The sequence below is a fragment of the Molothrus ater genome, chromosome 19 (assembly GCF_012460135.2).
Source record: "Molothrus ater isolate BHLD 08-10-18 breed brown headed cowbird chromosome 19, BPBGC_Mater_1.1, whole genome shotgun sequence".
In the NCBI taxonomy this organism is placed as follows: Eukaryota; Metazoa; Chordata; class Aves; order Passeriformes; family Icteridae; genus Molothrus; species Molothrus ater.
The window spans coordinates 1,549,759-1,562,900 of record NC_050496.2 but is presented as its reverse complement, the minus strand read 5'-3'; the positions used below and the strand labels follow the sequence as shown (position 1 = coordinate 1,562,900).

At 49.0% G+C, this 13,142-nt stretch overlaps 1 protein-coding gene across 1 annotated transcript in view; it reads left to right on the top strand.

Annotated features, from left to right (window-relative positions):
* LOC118693885 (dynein axonemal heavy chain 9-like) overlaps positions 1-13,142 on the top strand; it is a 142,498-nt gene that overhangs the window by 52,691 nt on the left and 76,665 nt on the right. Inside the window, 6 exon segments of the mRNA XM_054516895.1 lie at positions 547-670; positions 1,823-1,965; positions 3,696-3,857; positions 5,359-5,592; positions 11,023-11,283; positions 12,452-12,877. Of these exon segments, the coding sequence (XP_054372870.1) occupies positions 547-670; positions 1,823-1,965; positions 3,696-3,857; positions 5,359-5,592; positions 11,023-11,283; positions 12,452-12,877 (1,350 nt within the window).

Genomic DNA, 13,142 nt, shown 5'->3' with positions numbered 1-13,142 from the left:
ACAGGAGGGCACAGCCCGGGGGTCGGGCTGTGCTCCAGGGAACAGGGACAGGAGCAGAGGGAACGGCCTCAGGCTGGGCCAGGGCAGGCTCAGGGTGGATACTAGGGAATATTTCTTCACTGAAAGGCTGTCCAGCCCTGACACAGCTGCCAGGAGGTGGTGAAATGCCCACCCCTGGAGGGATTTAAAAGCCATGTGGATGTGGCACTTGGGGACATGGGATAGTGGTGGCCTTGGGCACTCAGGGGGAACATTGGACATGATGCCCTTAGAGGGCTCTTCTAACCTAAATAAGATGCTGAAACACCCCAGACACGACATGCTGCTGTGGAGAGGAGCAAATGCCTTGCTGGAGTGTGTGTGCCCAGGGCTGCAGCCACACCTGGGCTCTCCTGGCAGGGCCCTGAGAACATCCCAGCCCAGCCCCGAGCCTCAGCCCTCAGCTGTGCTGATGTTCTCAGCCACTGGGCCGGTTCTCAATGATCCCGTTCCTGTGCCTGGCCCATGCTTTGCAGCATGCAAGCCCTCCTGGTGTCTCCCCTGCAGGCAGACCTGGCAAACCTGTACCTGAAGGCTGGGCTGAAGAGCGTGGGCTCCGTGTTCCTACTGAGCGACACACAGGTGGCGGACGAGCAGTTCCTGGTGCTGGTCAACGACTTCTTGGCATCAGGTGCAGCCCTTGTGTTACAGGAGCCTCCTCCAGCCAGGTCTCATCAGCTCTTGGAGGTCTATAACACACCCAAGATAGCCCAGATACCCTTGGAGGCATAAAAATCAGCAGGATGGCTTCTGTTGCGGTGTTGGAAACAAAAAGGTTGAATAAAAGGCAAAATAACAAACACAGAAAAACCGAGCCAGGTGCAGGAGGTCCTTGCTCTGGTAAAACACCTCACTAATGCAATTAGTTTCTTTGTTCACTTCTTTTTCTAGTAAATTGCCCAGGCAGGACTTTTTGGCTTCTGTCCAATTGGCCATCCTTATGTTTGAGGTGAAGGCCCTGGCACAGGATGCCCAGAGCACCTGTGGCTGCCTCTGTATCCCTGGAAATGTCCAGGGCCAGGTTGGATGGGGCTTGGAGCAACCTGAGATAGTGGGAAGTGTCTTAATTACTTGTTTCACTTGTTGTCATTATCTAGAACAAAATATACCTTTTAATCTCTTTGATGAATGAGCAGATTTCTGATTAGTGTTTTCAGTGCTCGTATTGAAAGTGTCTGGCTCAATAATGATGATTTTAATCAAATCAGAAGCCAGAAAGGAAGTGAATATGTGATATATTAAGGAAACACTAAGGAAAAAATGTGGTTGGTTGCATTTTAGGCAAACAGCTGCTTAACTATTAACTTATAGAAGCTTTTTACAAGATTTGTAACTTGTAAAATGTTTGGATGGTCTGGGAGTTATTTGGCCACTGCTGGAAAGGGCCCTGAACAGCTGCAAAAATTTTACGTGTAATTAATGCACTTGCAAAACTACAATGATTTTATAATACATATGGCATATTAGGGATTTGAATATTTCTTTTTTAATCTAATTAGACTGCAGAGCTAAAAAAAAATTGATTTTCTGTACTTTGACTCTATTCTATCTTCCTTTCCCTTGTGTTTTATAAGGAAGTTTGCTTTCACAGGTGTTTATTTTTCAGCAGAATGACCTTGTGTGCCCCTTTGCTGCTTCTGGGGCTCAGGGGGAGCTGGTGCAGGGGTTTTACCTGAGGAGGGGACATCCCTGAGCCCCTGAAGAGGGGGACAGCAGCTTCCCTTTGCTCTGAGACTGCAACAACATCCACATGTGTAAACCCAAACGTGCCCTCCTGTCCTAGGGGAAATCCCGGATCTCTTCCCTGATGATGAAGTGGAAAACATCATCAGCAGTGTGAGGAATGAAGTCAGGGGCCGGGGGCTGGTGGATTCCAGGGAGAATTGCTGGAGGTTTTTCATTGAGCGAGTCCGACGGCAGCTGAAGGTGAGATGGAGCACGAGGGGTTGGTGCTGAATGATTTTTTTGCCTTTTTCCTTTTATAGATTCTCTGTGCTCTTCCCACACATATTTGTAGCCTGTTACTGTATTAGTAGCTAGTTCCAGTACTTTTCCCTAGCCAGAAAGACAAAATTCCTGAGCTCCAAGCCCCAGGGGGCACAAGGCCTCCATCCTATCTTGGTTTTTCTGCGAACCAAGGCCAAAAACCAGCTCTTCAAGACATATTTTCATAACCAAGTTTAGTTTCCATCTGTGGTCCATTTGCATATTGGAGTTAATTGTTCAATTCCAGCTTTAGGTTATGAAATCCCATCCTTCTTGTTTTCTCTCTCCAGCCCACGTTGTTTGTGCTCTTGGTCCTGAGATTTGGGTCATTTGTCCTTGGTCCCCAGCTGGAGCAGGAATTGTTTTGCCTCCTACTGTGGGAATCCAGGATTCCTGAGCAACTGACGAATATGATCAAGCAGAGGCTGTTTATTGTTTACATTACACACATATTTTTGGATTCTACAAAATACTAAGTGCACACTTCTTGATTGGTGCCTTTGTCTTTTCACTCATTTTCTGCCTGCATTTCTTGGAGTATGTGATTGGTTACATTCCAGGTGTTTCACAATCCTCTTATTTAGTTCTTGTGGTCTTGGTATTCAGTTTCTCAGCCTCTTCTTTCTTAATTTAGCACAATTTATGTTCCAATAGCCTTGATGAATTCCTGAGGCTTTGATAGCAAACTTAAAAGCAAGGCTGGCTGGTGCACACTATGGCCTAACCCTTGCAAACACATTGCAACAGTCTGCCTGCTCTGTGAAGAGAGCTCACCAACACTGCATAGGAAGCTCAGAACTACACTAAAGCAGCACAGAATCTGAAACTGAAGGCACCAAAGGGGGCATGGAGCCCGAGGTGGGCTGTGATTTGTGGAAAAAAAAAACCAACTAACTCTACAATTTGTAAAAGTTATAAAGCTGGTATGTTTATTACAGTGCTGGACATATGTGGGGATCGTTCTTCTTAAAGGACATGTGCACCTTTGGAATTCTGAACTTTTTAAAATCTCTTTCACTCATAGATATGCATAGAGTTTTATAATATGTTTATGTGTATTTATTTTACTAGTTTTTACTAGTAAAATGTTTTACTAGTAAAATATTAGTAGCTAGCTGCAGTACTTTACTAGTAAATATTAGTAGCTAGTTCCAGTACTTACTAGTAAAATTACTAGTAAAACTAGTAAATAATATGCATAAACTTATTATAAAACTCTATGCATATATACAAGTATGCATGTATTTGTTAGTTTTTAAATATACTTTAAAAACGAATATACTAGTTTTTACTAGTTTTGTGTTACACTTGTAGCTAGTTTTTTTTATTAGAAAGTACAGAAAGAACCCTTAAGTCATTTTGTTTGTTTCTTGTAGTTTATGTTTCAAAGTTTTAGAGGCCTCTTTTATCTCTTTTTACATTCTTTTCTCTCTGTTAAAGTAGCTTTGTAAGTATAAGTTTTTTGTGAGAACAGGTAGCTTTGAGCACAGACTAAACAACACATCTCATCTATGTAAGCAAGCTACAGACTTAAGAATTTAAACCAGCACATTTTACCTACATCTGCAACAGATGGAAATGTATTAAACTTTCACTCCGTTTCAGCGGCAGGGCAGGTGCTGCTCTCCCTGCCCCTGCCCTGCCCCTCAGTGCCCTCTCCTGCTCCTCAGGTGGCTCTGTGCCTGTCCCCCGTGGGCCCCAAGCTGCGCCTCCGCAGCCGCCGCTTCCCGGCGCTGGCCAGCGGCACCACCATGGATTGCTTCCAGCCCTGGCCCCGCCAGGCCCTGGAGTCCGTCAGCCTCCGCTTCCTGCGGGACATGGACACCCTGCAGGTGAGCACCAGCACAGATCCTGTGTGGGGACACTGGGGACCGGGCGCTGGCCACAGCCAGGGTTGGGTATTTTCAGGGTCTGCCGTGGCAGGAAGGAAAGGTGAATCTGACTCCATGTTCTTAGAAGGCTAATTTATTATGATATGATATTATGTTATATTCTGTTATATTATGTTATATTATACTACGTTATATTATGTTATACTACGTTATATTATGTTATACTACACTTATGTTATACTACACTGTGTTATGTTATACTGCACTGTGTTACGTTATACTATATTATACTATAACCATATTATACTAAAACTATACTAAAGAATAGAGAAAGGATACTTAACAGAAGGCTTAACAAGATACCAATGAAAAACCTGTGACTCTCTCCAGAGTCCCGACACAGCCTGACTGTGATTGTTTATCCAACATGTGAATTGTTTTTAGTTAATGACCAAGCTCCAAACCACATTCCAAAGCAGCAGAACACAGGAGAAGCAAATCAGATAATTACTGTTTTCATTTTTCTCTGAGGCTTCTCAGCTTCCCAGGAGTAGAAATCCTGGCAAAGGGATTTTTCAGAAAATATGACAATGACACCAGAGGTGGCCCCATGTCACTCATGCTGTGTCAGGGAGGGTTGGGTTGGCCTCCAACACATCCAGGTGGCTGTCCAGAGAGGCATCACTGGTGGCACTGAAGTGCTTTAAACTCAACCAAACCATCACTGAGGCGCACTCCACATTTCTTTGGAGAAGACCATGGGCAGAGCCATGGGCACCATGCTCCTGTGTCACTGGGAGATGCTGAGGATGTCTTACTGGGAGCTGAGGATGTCTTACTGGGAGATGCTGAGGAGTCACTGGAAGCAATGATGTCTTACTGGGAGCTGCTGAGGGGTCACTGGGAGCTGCTGAGGTGTCACTGGGAGCTGCTGAGGGGCCACTGGGAGCTGATGGCACTGCCAGGGAAAGGACAACTCTGCCAGCACAAGGGCAGCCCCAAAACCTGCCCAGAAAATAACCTGCTGCTCTCCCCACTTGTGTCTGAGCCTCTGGAAATCTCAAGGGCAAAAATAGGTCAAGTTCTCAGTGATGACAATCTGCTACTAGAATAGAGATCCTTTTCTGTTTATTTAGCTTTTCCAGGCAGGATTTAGGAAGAATAAAGCCTACAATGTTTCTTTTTAGGAGTGTGCACTTTTCCCATTTGTACAGGAGAAAAGCCCAAAATTATACTTAAAAGAGCTGTTATTTTGTAGAGAAATTGCTTGGAATAAGATAATGTGTGAGATAAAAATATAGAAAAAGGGGCATAAAGTACATGAGCAACAAAGTTATTTTAGAGATAACAGTGAAAAGGGATCAGCTGAGGTGTTACACCCTGGATTGTGCTGCAGCAGAATCAAAAGTTACCAAATTCCTTTCTATTCAGCACACACCTGTGTTTATATATAGTTTTCTGTTTAAAACACTTTCTCCTCATCTTCCCACCTTCCCTTTAGGATTCAGTCAAGGATTCCATAAGCAAATTCATGGCCCACGTCCACATCAGTGTCAACGAGGTGTCCCGGCTGTACCTCAGCAACGAGCGCCGCTACAACTACACCACCCCCAAGTCCTTCCTAGAGCAAATCAAACTCTACCAGAGCCTGCTGCTGAGCAAGGACAAGGAGTTAAAGGCAAAAATGGAGCGCCTGGAGAACGGCCTGGAGAAGCTCAAGAGCACTTCTGCACAGGTAAGGACTCCTTGGGGTTGGTTTTCCTTGTTTTTCTTGTCTGGTTTGAGGGAGAGCTTTACAGGGAAGAAATTTGGGGTGGATCTTGGCTCTAGCCTGGCTTGAGCTGGGTTTCTGGAGGAGCAGAAGTGATGCTCTGCACTGGAAAGGAGAATGGAGAGGTGTGTGCTCAGTCACTGCTGTTTGGGAGGTAACTGAAAGATTTCGGTAAGTAAAATGAGATTGGGACCAGCTAGCTCTGCCATCCTCTTTTATGGTTAAATTTCAGCTGTGGTGACAAAACAGCTTAGAAAATACAGGACAGTCTGTGATTTTTGGAGTTGTATCCAGGAAATCTCCAATAACCTCAGCAAGACTCTTTCAAACTAAAGAGTGCATGCTGTTAAAATGAGGCTGATGTTCATTTTTCCTTCCATTATGCTATCCATCTTTAAGGAAAGCTAACACATGTCTGAGATGCACATCAGTCATCCCAAAATGCCTCAGCTCAAGACTCTCACTGGCACTCTCCTCTGGTAGTGACTAGAAGTTGTTCTGGGTGTTTCCCAACCCTCTCTGCAGTGACACCTACATCTGTTGCTACACTCCCATTTTGCTCTCCATTTCATTTTCTATTAACCCTCACAAATGTTTGCTCACCAAGCTTCTCCAGTGGCAAATGAGGCTGTCCTGGAGCTGCTCTGGAGGAATGCAGGGGAGTTGATGAGGAGGAAGGACTGGCAGGTCCATCCCCTTCCACACATCAGCTCTGGGGCGTGCTGGGGGCATCAATCACATCTGTCACACTCAGGGGACAGAGCCTGCCTGGAGGTGAGGGATGGGCTGGGCTGGTGCTCTCAGTGCTGATGTCTCCATCTCTCTTCAAACAGCCTCTGCTCACTGAGCAGGACATGGCAGGGGTGGGCACTGCCATGTCCCCTGTGCAGGTTTTAGCATCTCCTTTGGAGGGAGTGGGTAGCAGAGAGCACTGGTGGCACCCACCAGAGCCACAAGGCTGTGCCCTCACTGCCCAGCACACACCTCACCTTGTCACCAAAACTACAGAGAAAACAAAAACCCTCCAACAACACTCTTAGCGTTAGAGAATTGAGGCATTATTATGGTCTGGCCAGGATGTGCAACAGAAATAATTTCATTCACACATAACCTGGGGGTGCAGAGAAAATCATTCCATGGCACATGAATCTTACGTGTTTTTTTCACAAACATTTTGCAGTCAGAACTCATAGAGATTCATTGGTTCAGTGTTCATTGATATCAGGTCATGGAGTGTTCCTAATCTTTGGTTTCCTGTTGGTTCCAGATCTCTTCCCCTCTGATGCTAATTAGGTTCTCATTACCTCTGATGCTGATTGGGTTCTCATTCTTATTTCTCTTTTCCCAGACCAGGTGTCTCAGACCACGACAGGGATGATGTTTGGAGCTGATGGTTGTTATTTTTTTTTGTATCTTCTGTGCTATTCCCAGTCTGTTAAGTTGTTAAATTCATCAGGCCTTGCCTGGTGGAACAATACCCTGGAAAGAAACAGAAATTCCCTTCCCTGGGGACAAAGGCAAACAAACCTGACTAAAATTATAAATTTTAAACTTGCTATATTTTCCAGCTACATCACCTCACCCATGCAGGCAATAGCTCTGATGGACCTGTGGGGTGCTGCTGTTTTTTCAGGACTCCCCAGTCATGGATAAGGTGGATTAGGTTTATTTTTTTTTGGAGCAGCTAATATGAAATGAATTTCTGTGAACAAGTCCCTGGGTCTGTTGTGACACATGGGAACCCTTCTGTATCCTTCAGGCTTCTCTTCAGTGGGTGCTGTGTGGGCAGGGTTCTCTGCTGAGCCCCAGAGCAGTGGTGGGGGACTTGGAGGCAATGGGAAGGATGGGAAAATCAAATCCCAAGAAGGATGGAAGTGCACAGTGTTGGTGTCTGGTTGCAGTGAGGCTGGGCTGAGAGGTGCCTCCTTGAGCAGGTAATTAAGATGCAGAGCAGTGAGGACAAACATGTCAAATTCAGGTCTAAAATTAGCACTGGGGGCCTAAAATTAAACACCTAAATTACCAGATGTGCGCAATAGTTGAAACTGCTGTTGATTTGAAAGCAGAGTGTGGATATTTATCAGTATTGGAAATCATACCAGCATGTCCAATCTTGAACATGGGTTTAAAAGGCTGAACTTTACATTCACCCATGGGAATACTTGATCTTGGGGCTGAGGAAGTGGAGAGTCCTCTCTCACTCAGGTGTGTCAGCTGCAGGTTGTGTTGGGCGTGATGTGCTGAGGGAATTTTCAAAGTAAAGGTGGAGGATTTTGATCCCTGGGTATCACCTGGCTGTGCTGCAGCTCTGGGGACTGGTGCTCATCCCTGGCATTCTCCAGGGCCCAGTTAAGGGTGAGGTTTTTGTATTTCTCTAGGCTCAGAGTGGCCTCAGCACGAGGGGCTGTTGTAACAGGCGCTGTGGGTATTTTTTACTTTGCTGTTCCCATTTCAAAATTACCTCTCTGCCTCCTTTCACTGCGGTCCCCTCTACCTCTACCCCTTTCTTTTTTTTCTTTCCTGTGGAGATTTGGACACCTGGATGCTGCTGACCAGCTTTGTTCCTCCAGGAATGTTTTACAGCCACCTCTCCCTGCGGCCAGCGCATCCTCAGCTCTCAGGGAAGCTGAAGCCTCCTTCCCGTTAGGAGATAATGGATTGGGAAGATGTGTGGGATGAGTCACTTGTTTTTCAGAGTGCTGTGTGCCACCGAGAGGTCAGCACCCATTGCTGAGTAATTCTGAGGATGGCTGTGGTTAATATTGCATCACTGCATTCCAGATTCCAGCCTGCCTGCCGCTATCAATTAATCGCTGACCTTTTGATGTATTTTGTGTTCTTGAAACAAGGCAGGGACAATCAGATAAAATGAGTCTTCTGGGAGCCTGCCCTCCAGGTTTTCTTCTCTTCAATAATTTTTCTCATGCTGTTCTGGTGGTAGGCAAGGGCTTCTCCCTTCCTTTCGCTGATGAAGTCACAGCACATTACCCTTGAATTTCTCATTTGCTTTGCTCTTTGCCTTTCCACCTCACATTACTAATTGCTTATCAGATTGTTCTGCACTCAGGAAGCTGCTCACAGGTTTCTCATGGAATCACAGAATGCTTTGGGTTGGAAGGGATCTTAAAGATCATCCTTTTCCACCCCTGCCATGGCAGGGACACCTCCCACTGTCCCAGGGACACCTCCCACTGTCCCAGGCTGCTCCAAGCCCTCTCCAGCCTGGCCTTGGGCACTGCCAGGGATCCAGGGGCAGCCCCAGCTGCTCTGGGCACCCTGTGCCAGGGCCTGCCACCCTCCCAGGGAAGGATTTCTTCCTGATAGCCAACCTAACCGTGCCCTCCTTCAATATGAAGTAATTCCCAATTGTCCTGTCACTTCAGGCCCTTGCAAACACTCCTTCTCGAGTGTTCTTGCTTTTTTAAAATCCTGACAAAGTCATTTCCCCTTCCATTGTGCTTGGCAGGGCATTGTGTGTTCCCCGGGGCTGAGCTTACACCTGCTCTTTGTGCTGCTGTTGAGTGCCTGTGGATTTTAATCCCCTGCTTGTTTTGTCCTGGCCCTGTAAACCCCTGGAGCTGCTGTTTGTGTGTGTATCCAGCACACAAAGGCTGATTTCTGGGCAGAAGGTCACAGCCATATCAGCCATCAGCAGAGCCCACTTCAATTTCCTGCAGCCCCCAGAGAGCTGGAGCTGAACAAGGAGCTGCTGCTGGGTTTGTCACAGGGAGGGATTCTGAGAGCCTGGATTTACAGCTGTGCCTTTGTCCTGCTGAGAGCAGGAGCCAGAGATGGTGATGGATGCCAGGAGCAGGGGATGGTGATGGATGGAGGGCGTGTGGAGAGCCCTGAAAAGCTGCTCTCCACGTGAAGCCAATGCCAAATGTCAACAGCTTCAGTTCATGGATTGCAGGCTGTGCTCTCCCTTCTGGTATCAAAATGGTGTCACCAAAACCAGTGTATGCTTCCCTTCCTGTGAGTACTTTTGTGTGGGTAAAGATGTACCCCAGGAGCTCTAAGGGAACCTTTTTGAGCCTGAGATGAGGCAGTGAAAGCCGCTGTGCTCTGCCCAGAGTCTGGGTGAGTTCACTGACATGGGGATTTTAGCAGGAGGTTTTCTGACTGCCAGTGAGAGCCTGTGTGAGCTTCCCCCTGTGCAAATGCTGCTGAGGGCTCCTGTGTGTGAGCAGGGCTGAGGAGCTGCCACCATGGCCATGCTGGTGGCCTCCTGGCTGCCAGCTCAAATGGATGTCCCTTCTCAGGCTCATCTGACATCACATTCAAAGCCCCTTGAACCTCAGAGCTCTGGATCTGTCAGCAGATGCCAACTGCAATTTTCCTGGGGTGAAAATGAAATTAGGAAGAAGTTCTTCTCTGTGAGGGTAGGGAAGCCCTGGCACAAGGTGCCCAGAGCAGCTGTGGCTGCCCCATCCCCATCCAAGGCCAGGTTGGACAGGGTTTGGAGCAGCCTGGGACAGTGGAAGGTGTCCCTGCCATGGCAGAGGGACTGGATGGGGTTTAAGGTCCCTTCCAACCCAGACCATTCCAAGTTCCCGTGATTCCTGCAGGACTGATGGTCTCAGAGCAGATGCTGCCCCTGCCCTGAGCCTGGGGAGAGCAGGGTGTGCTGGGATGAGCAGGAGGCTCAGGCAGTTCCTGCTCCAAACCAACTCGTGCCCAGGTTTGCTGCTGGCAAGGCTGAGAAGCTGAAGCGTGGCTGAACTGGAGCCTTGTCACCTCCCCAGCAAGGCACAGCAGCTCTGCTCAGGGGGGATGTGACAACAGAGCTTGTGCCCAAAGCTGATGGGTTTGGGTTCACAGAGATTTCCTGCACATTCCTGCTGTGTGAAACTGATGCCTGGAACAGGGGCTGGACAGAGCTAAAGGAATAAAGTGGGGATTTATTAAAAGGCCTCAAAGGATGCACCTTGGTCAGGGCAAGAGCCCAGGCAGGGCTGCACCCAAGGTGGGCCCAGGATGGACTCAGAGTCAGGAGTTTTCACCCTTTGATGAGTTCTGCTCCATTTCCACGCTGGGGTTCAGTGCCCAATCCCAGCTCCAGGTGATGCAGTCCCACCCTCCCAGGTTGCTCTCCTCCATTCCCTGCTGTTTGCACTTTTTGGGGCTGAGGCTGCAGCGGTGTCCTTGGTTCTGGGGCTGGGAAAGGATTGTTCTGTGTGCCTGAGCTGGGAGGAGACCTTGCTGACACTTTCTGTGCAGTTCAGAGTTATTTACCAGTGCAGTGCAGAGCCTGGGAAATAGGAAAGGTAAAACTGAAGGCATTAGCAGGACTCTGCTGACAACCAGGCCTGGGTCTCTCACTGGGTGTGAGGCTGTGCTGGGCACTGAGCAGCAGGCAGGACAGCCCAGCTCCCACAGATCTCTGCCCTGCAGGTGGATGAGCTGAAGGCCAAGCTGGCAGCCCAGGAGGTGGAGCTGAAGCAGAAGAACGAGGATGCTGACAAGCTGATCCAGGTGGTGGGCGTGGAGACGGAGAAGGTGAGCAGGAAGAAGGCGGTGGCCGATGAGGAGGAGCGGAAGGTGGCCCTCATTGCCCAGGAGGTGGAGCAGAAGCAGAAGGACTGTGAGGAGGACCTGGCCAAGGCTGAGCCTGCCCTGGCAGCTGCCCAGGCTGCTCTCAACACCCTCAACAAGGTAGGGTGAGGATTCCCTCAGTCTTTTTCCTCCTCACTGGGGGAGAGGGGCTGTGTCCTCCGATGTCCCAAGTTCTGCAGATTGTATTGTCCCTTCTCCAGCTTCCTCCCTGCTGATGCTAAAGTGTGTCAAAAAGGATTGGATGTGTCACTGAGAGCCATGGTTTAGTTGACAAGGAGGTGTTTGGTCACAGGTTGGACTTGCTGATCTCGAAGGTCTTTTCCAGCTGGGTTAATTCTGTGATTCTGGGGTTCCTGGTGGAACTCAGAGCACCCACGAGGCTGCACCATGTTCCCCTTCACTCATTGCCATGGAGAGGAGCAGACAAAGCGGTCCAATGGAAGATGTCCCTGGGAAAAGGTGTGGTCAGGAGATAAGCATTGCTCTGATTGCAGGAGATTGGTTTTGGGAGGAGTTTTTGTGCCTTGGAAGGTTTGTCCTTCAAGGGTGCTCCAGGGGTTCCCATTTGAAGTGGCACTCAGCGCCATGGTTTATTTGGCAAGGTGGTGTTAGGTCATAGGTTGGACTTGATTGTCTCAAAGGTCTTTTCCAAGCTTGTTCACTCTGTGGTGCTGTGAGGTGCCTGAGAGATGGACCTGCAATTTGTTCTGGCCTGCAGTTCATGCACAGTGTGATAGTGAGTTTGAAAACTTGGGAATTCAGGAGTTGGAGACAAAAATGCCCTTTTGGTTGCACCGGTGCAGTTTGGCTGCTTGCCCTGTGAGGGTGCCTGGGCTTTCTCAGCAGCTGCATTCCCTGAGGGCTGCAGGATGTGGGAATCAGAGGATGGATTTGGCACTGGCATCTCAGCCTGGGTAGGAGGGAGCATTAGGGGAAGCTCTGAAGGTTGTTTTAGAGGGCCTGAGCATTATTTCTACAGGTTTCATTCTTATTTATCCCAATATTCTGAGAGGGCCTAAAACCTCCTGCTCCCCCAGGAGCCTGGGGAGGAGCAGTGTGCTGTGCTGGTCCCAGGTGGGATGTCAGGAGCAGGGAATGGAGCAGGTGTGCTGCAAACATGCAGAGCAGTGATCTAAAGGCAGCACTGCTGAGGCCCAGAGGAGCCCAATTTATCAGATTGATAGCCTGGGAGCCTGGCTCCATTAGTGGCAGAGTGAAAAGAAAGCCCATTCATTTTTACCTAACAACCTTGTTTTCCCCTTTTCAGACCAATCTGACGGAGCTGAGGTCCTTTGGGTCACCTCCTTCTGCTGTCAGCAACGTCACAGCAGCCGTGATGGTGCTGACGGCCCCGGGAGGGAAGATCCCCAAGGACAGGAGCTGGAAAGCAGCCAGAGTGGCCATGGCAAGGGTAGACAGCTTCCTGGACTCCTTGATCAAGTTCAACAAGGAGAACATCCACGAGAACTGCCTCAAAGCCCTGCAGCCCTATCTGCAGGACCCCAGCTTCAACCCCGAGCTCGTGGCCACCAAGTCGGCGGCGGCGGCCGGGCTGTGCTCGTGGGTGCTGAACATCGAGCGCTTCCACCGCGTCTTCTGCGAGGTGCAGCCCAAGAGACAGGCTCTGGACAGGGCCAACGCTGAGCTGGCAGCAGCCCAGGACAAGCTGGCCACTGTCAAGGCCAAAATTGCTGTGAGTGACCTTGGGGGGGGCTCGTCCTGATTGTCCCTGCCTGGGGGAATCCTCAGCTTGGGCAGAGGTGCAGCTCGGTGTTTGCACTCTAAAGCAGGGTGGGGATCCAAGGGGTTGGGGGTTGTTGGGTTTTCTGTCCCTCCTGTTGCAGTGGCAGCCCCAAAATCCAGCCCTGTGCTGGGCTGAGCCCAGGGTGGGCAGCAGGGAGGGGAGGGGGGTTCTGCCCCTCTGCCCCTTGCTCAGGTCAGAGCCCACCTGCAGAGCT